Source organism: Panicum virgatum, chromosome 1N (assembly GCF_016808335.1).
Source record: "Panicum virgatum strain AP13 chromosome 1N, P.virgatum_v5, whole genome shotgun sequence".
Lineage (NCBI taxonomy): Eukaryota > Viridiplantae > Streptophyta > Magnoliopsida > Poales > Poaceae > Panicum > Panicum virgatum.
The window spans coordinates 49,518,493-49,524,194 of NC_053145.1; the positions used below are offsets into that span (position 1 = coordinate 49,518,493).

The 5,702-nt window shown below is 44.1% G+C and overlaps 1 protein-coding gene across 2 annotated transcripts; it reads right to left on the reverse strand.

Annotated features, from left to right (window-relative positions):
- Positions 1–379: 379 nt before the first annotated feature.
- Positions 380–5,201, reverse strand: LOC120656388 (integrin-linked protein kinase 1-like). Of its 2 annotated transcripts, XM_039934461.1 has the most exons (12): positions 4,366–5,194; positions 3,939–4,013; positions 3,748–3,852; positions 3,371–3,453; positions 2,805–2,925; positions 2,571–2,650; positions 2,223–2,285; positions 2,003–2,118; positions 1,507–1,592; positions 1,233–1,357; positions 906–1,037; positions 380–711 (listed from the first exon to the last, which is right to left on the reverse strand). In XM_039934461.1, exons 1-12 carry the CDS (start codon positions 4,810–4,812, stop codon positions 690–692), a joined length of 1,455 nt encoding a protein of 484 aa, XP_039790395.1. In that variant the 5' UTR covers positions 4,813–5,194; the 3' UTR covers positions 380–689. The 2 variants fall into 2 exon arrangements, with proteins under 2 accessions (XP_039790395.1, XP_039790396.1); XM_039934462.1 differs by lacking the exons at positions 380–711; positions 906–1,037 and having other exon boundaries at positions 1,469–1,592; positions 4,366–5,201.
- Positions 5,202–5,702: the final 501 nt, after the last annotated feature.

The window sequence follows — 5,702 nt, forward strand, 5'->3', positions numbered from 1 at the left end:
GCGATTAGAGGATGATTACTGTAGCATCACTGTAGCTAATTATCAATTAATTACCATCATTAGATTCGTCGCGAAAAGTTACACCCATCCCTAAAAAGATTTTGCAAATAAACTTCATTTAGTAATTCATGCATGCGAGATTTTCTTCTAGGGAAACTTGGACGTTAGTTTTGTTGCAAAACCAAATAAGACCATTAAACAATAAGTTATCAGCTCATCCTCCAGCGGTCCAGCCCCTTATTTAAGAAAGAAAATTACCAGCTGGTCTGCTCGCATCTGTGTGCTTTTTTCCTTATCAAGACGCGAATTCGGACATGCCAACCGTCCTCCAAATAAAGGGGAGGAACCCGTATAGAATTTTCGACGGTCACATGTCGTATAGGAGTTCATAAAAGAAAGTGGTATACGTATTGAACGTTCAGAAAAATAATACACTTTTCGGGGTGTTCCAGTTTGGATGAAGACAGCTCAAGAGAAATTGGGCCGGAGGCATAAGCCTAGACAGTCATACAGGCTACACAAACTGTATTCTCCTTTTGGGAGCGTAAAGAACCTGAGAAGGAGCTACTTCTACTTCGTAACTCGGTGCGATTTCTCACTCGAGTTTACTCACATTTGCTTTTGCTAAACGGGAGGGAGGAAATCTTTGACGACGGCGGACGGCCTCGCAGAACTTTATGTCTTTACAGCTATCTATCTCCAGCATGTTTCCTGTGTCAGGTAAAACGTGAGAGTATAAGACCCACGGCAAGACAGATTCTGATGCCATATCAATTAGCCATCAGAATGGACAGTCATAAGTTAACAACTATCAATCTTGCAGCTTGCAGGAAATGGCTAACATTACTTCAGACGGGAATTGAGTTTGGGGTTGATAGATGAATTGGTATCAGCCAGAGACGTACCATGGAAGTTTGAAGGTGTCTCTCCAACGAGCCTGCTTAGCGCAGCTCGCGTGTATCTTATTCAGCCGCACAATTATCTCCGCGAAGGTTGGCCTCACGGAAGGCACCGGATCCCAGCATTCTTGAATCAGCCTGCAGAGTGCCAAGGAAACATCATGAGCAGCCAAATGGCACGCCTCTAGACAAAGCCTTTCACCTATGCAAATATCCTCTGAGTGACCCTGAGCCTAGTGGTTTCATTCTGCTAGTGTGGCCGAGATTGAGTTGGCGACAGGAAAACTTGTTTGATCAAAGTGAAAGCAAAGCTAGAGCCTGTGATCGACTTACTCTTTCACATCACTGGGATAGTTTTTGGGTTTATTCTTGAATGGTGGTCTCAGTCCCTCCAAACAAATCATCTTAGCTGCTTCCTCTTGTGACTTCGGGTGGAAAGCATGATTTCCTTCGATCATCTGAACAACCGATAAAACGAGCAAGCAATGTAAACGTGGATATTGCCAAGCCAACGGAGAATATCATTTCAGCTGAATGACGTATTGCCCTAGATGCAACAAATGATTAACCTGGATTCCTTGCATGTAGATTGGATAGATTTGTGTACCTCATAAAGAATGAGACCGAATGCAAATACATCTACACTTCTGTCAAATGGTTCGTGCCTGTAGATCTCTGGAGCAGTGTAGATATCTACGCACATTGAGAAAAAAGTTCCAAGAGTTTGATCAGACATTCAGACCTTGCCCGAAACACCTTTTTTTTAGACAAGGGGAAACCAGCCTCAGCTACCACAAGATGGTAGATCACAGCCAATTGTCCAAAACACCTATCAAGTATCTCTAATCATAAGCATAAAAGAAATTTGGCATGAGATTGATTATAGGAACAAACTAATACTGCATCCAAAAAGAAGGCACTAATGAAAACGAAACTCATGGACTTCCATTTCAACAACAAAGGCATAGTAAATAAAGAGGACTGATTAAGGACTAACATTAGTAGCATATCATATTGATTGGACTAATTTTTCCGAGATGGTGACAGCTAGATCCATAAAAAAAATGCAAAAGCAAGTATCATTGTGAATGAGTGCAACGTACTGTCTAATTGTGTCACTGGCTGAGCCATTTGTAGTTTATCTTCGGAGACTTTAATCAAATTCAGTGATCCATAACCGGCCACCTTAAGTTGTCCTTCATCGTCCCGCACAATGTTTCTGCAACCTTACCAAAGTATCATAGCGTACAGTGTACATGTAGCCACTTATATATTTAAAGTCTTGAACAAATTCAATGATGAAATAATGCTTAATCAGCTTACTTTGGTGACAAATTTCCATGAATGATTGGCTCAGGTTTGCACTCGTGGAGATAATTCAGTCCCCTGAACAAGAAGAAAGAAATCTTGAAGATTTTTTTTTCTAGTGCTATTTTAACTGTATTCAACTGAAACAACACGAAATTAAAATCTGAGAACATCCATCTATGCTGCCACAACAAAAAATACTAACTATCCTGCCATTCTGATCAATAAGCTGGAAATGGGTATCTTATTAGGTGAATGATGAGTATCTGCTACGCTTCAATCAACAGTTTGCATGGTAAATAGAACTTCAATATAAGGACAAATATATACAGAAAAAGATAGATGTCATGAATACTCACATACCTCGCAATGTCAAGAGCAAATCTTATAGCTTTGTGAGACTTCAGGCGACCTTTGATCTCAAGATAACTTGCTAAATCACCCTAATCATTAATCAGGAAAAATAGATATAGTCATCAATGACAAAAGAGTCATATGCTTTATGTGGGAAAGAGTGCTACTTGAAAGAGAATGGCTTTACAAATAATCAAACTGAATGCATGCATTTGTCTTGTTAAATCAGTCATAGTTACTTACCTTTTGATGATACTCGGAAACAATCATCATTGGTACATTTTGTGTGACAGCTCCCACAAATTGGACCAAATTTGGGTGTCGTGCTTTTTCAAGTAAGGTAAGCTCGTGTTTGAATGCATTTCTGAATTGATATAATGACAGAACTTAGAAATATTGCATGGAAAAAGAAACAGGAAGCTCAAAAGTTAATTAATAGGTTAATCACTGTGGAAAAGAATAAAAATACCAACACTTCAGATTTATTTTAGATTAGTTACAGTTTAATTATATGGTAAACTCCCTTGTAGTATCATTTATTAAACACAATGGATAAAAAGCCTGAATACACATTATGCTCTCTACATGACCATGACAGCCTATAATCTCAAATTTGGAGATGCCTCCATAATAAAAACTTAAATCTGCTGAAATTGTGGTGCACATGAAAGACAGATTCAGAGTGAACGAGAAAGAATAAAGGATGGTAGTGATTATTCAGCGCCATTTGACACAAAACAATGTAAGAAAGAATGAACACTGTAATTAATATTGAAGGTTACTAAAGAGTTCGTGGAGGCATCTATTACATGCTATCTGCATCCGAGAAGCTGTCTTTGTCAAGTATCTTAACAAACACTTTTGAGCCATACCATTTCGCCAGATAGGTACCCTGTAAAAATAGTATGGCAAGTAGCACTATCAACATTCTCTCCAAAGATTAATTCAAAGCATTTTGCATTTGCATGAATGTATAGAGAAGGCATAAACCATAATTTATAATTTAATAAATGTAACACATATATTGAGAATGAATATATGTGAAATTATGGAATTATCCCTTGAGTAGCTATGTGGAAGTAAAACCTATCAGAATTCAATGAATGATCAAAACCCAAAGTTCGTGAGAACATGAAGAATAGAGCAAAATGAAGACTAAATGGAGAAAGTTAATAAAAACACATGCCTTTGTGACCTCCTCCCCTCTTCGGAACTCAAGTTCAAGTGGGTTCAGTTCATACTCTGGAACCTCTTTAGGATTTGACACGGCCATTGGAGTCTTTTTGGTTTTCTAGTAGGGAGTAAAAAACAAGCACATGTTAAATTTACACGTATATGTGAAATCAAACCTCCATTTGCGCAATTGAAATATAGTACCGGAACTTTTGCTCCTCTTGCTCTCAGAAGGTTATATACTTCAAAGTGGCCATAATGTTTCGCATCTGCTGCTGGCTGAAAAACGTGCATAAAAATGCAGTCAGGTTTAATCAAGTTCAGTTAGAGAAGTACTTCCTCTTATCATGCAGGTCCAATCAAACTCGTTGACTATTCTCTGCCAATACCCGTCTCCACAGGTTAAACCATAAAGTTCGTTCAGTTCGCGTTGCATTGATCTAGCATTGCTCTGTAGCCGTACTTCCAGTATGAACTGAAGTAGTGCAGCGAAAGGTCTATGTATGCATAGGCTCCGGTTCAGAGAAGTGAACAATACACCACAACTAGAACGATCGCGTTCGCGTAAGAGGAGCAGAGAGAGCTAGCAGTTCATTAATGAAGTGCCGCCGTGCCGGTACAGTTGACGCACCGTGCTTCCCCATCGGTCGCGGGCGTTGATGTTGGCCTTCCAGTCGAGCAACAGCCGCACGACCTCCCCCTGGCCCTCGCAGGCGGCGATGTGCAGCGCCGTGCGGCCGTCGAGGTCGATGCTGTCGACGTCCACCCCGCCCCTGAGCAGCTCCTCCACCCCGGCGGCGTCCCCCTGGCACGCCGCGAAGAGCAGGCGCATCGTGGCGTCCAGGTTCTCCGGCACCGCGAGCTGCTGGTGCGCCGACGACCGGTCCGGCCCGCCCCGCGGCGTCGGGTCGAGCGACGACTGCCTCGCGATCGCGAACCGCGTCGGCCCGGCCCCCGCGCCCGGCCCGCCGCGCCGCGGGGTGTGCTGGTCCAGCGACAGCTGGCGCCATAGCCGCGCCGCCCCCGACGAGAGCTGCCGCGAGATGCCCCGCGTCATCTTCTTCGCCGCCGCGTCCATCGCTCGCTCGCTCGCCCGCGCCAGCCTCCACCGGAGGCCACCACCACCGCGGAAGGAGGGAATCCGCCGGGGGATGGTGGTGCGCGTGGGATCTCGCGCGTCCGCGAGAGGGGTGGGTGCTTTTGGGGATTGGGGGCGGATGATTGGGCGTGGGCGATGCTCTGCCCCCACCAATAACCAATTGGCCGACGACTCGATCGAGGGCAGCAATACAAATTTATTTGTGGATCGCTGGGTTCTGGTCGTATACTTCTATTTCTACTGGTAGTAGCAGTTGAGCTCAAGCACAAGGAGCAACAGGATGGGATGGAGATTTGGAATTGTTTCGAGCAGCGCGGCGCGGCGTGGGGAATAAAGACGAGGGGCGAGTGGCGAGTAACCGCTCGCGTGCCGGAGCAAAAGCGCGGTGAGGTGAGGTGAGGTGAGGTGGGAAGGAATTTTAAAACGCGGCCTCGTGTAACCTGCTGGGAGGCTGCGACACCCGCTGTCACTGAAAAGTGGGACCGGAGTGGGCACGTTGTCAGTGAGGGTGAGTGAGGAGGGTGGGGTTGGGCGGTGTTCGTGTTGTCGCTTCGTGAGGACGCTTGCCGACGACTTCTTTTCTCTTCTCTTTTGTTTGCTTCGCGGTTAGCACTGTAGTTTTTGTTTGTTTATTATTTATTTATATTTATTTATATACCTGCCAACCTGGAACGCTGGCTGGATGGGCTATCAGATCGGCAGTCTACGACTTGTCTACGTTGAATTTTCTTTGGCGTGGTATATACTACCAGGAGTAGTTTTCTCCTGCAATCCAATCCACGATACATTTTTCAAAATGGCAATGACTTGATGTAGCCTTTGAAATACTACTAGTATTACGCGAGCAGTTGATGAAGTAATTAAAATGG

Excerpts from the sequence above, each read along its gene's own strand:
- LOC120656388 (XM_039934461.1), bottom strand. The coding sequence starts at position 4,812 with ATGGACGCGGCGGCGAAGAAGATGACGCGGGGCATCTCGCGGCAGCTC. Across the intron at positions 3,853-3,938 it reads CAAGAGGAGCAAAAGTTCCG|AAAACCAAAAAGACTCCAAT; the intron begins GTACTATATTTC and ends ACTCCCTACTAG. Across the intron at positions 2,119-2,222 it reads CATGGAAATTTGTCACCAAA|AAACATTGTGCGGGACGATG; the intron begins GTAAGCTGATTA and ends GTAAGGTTGCAG.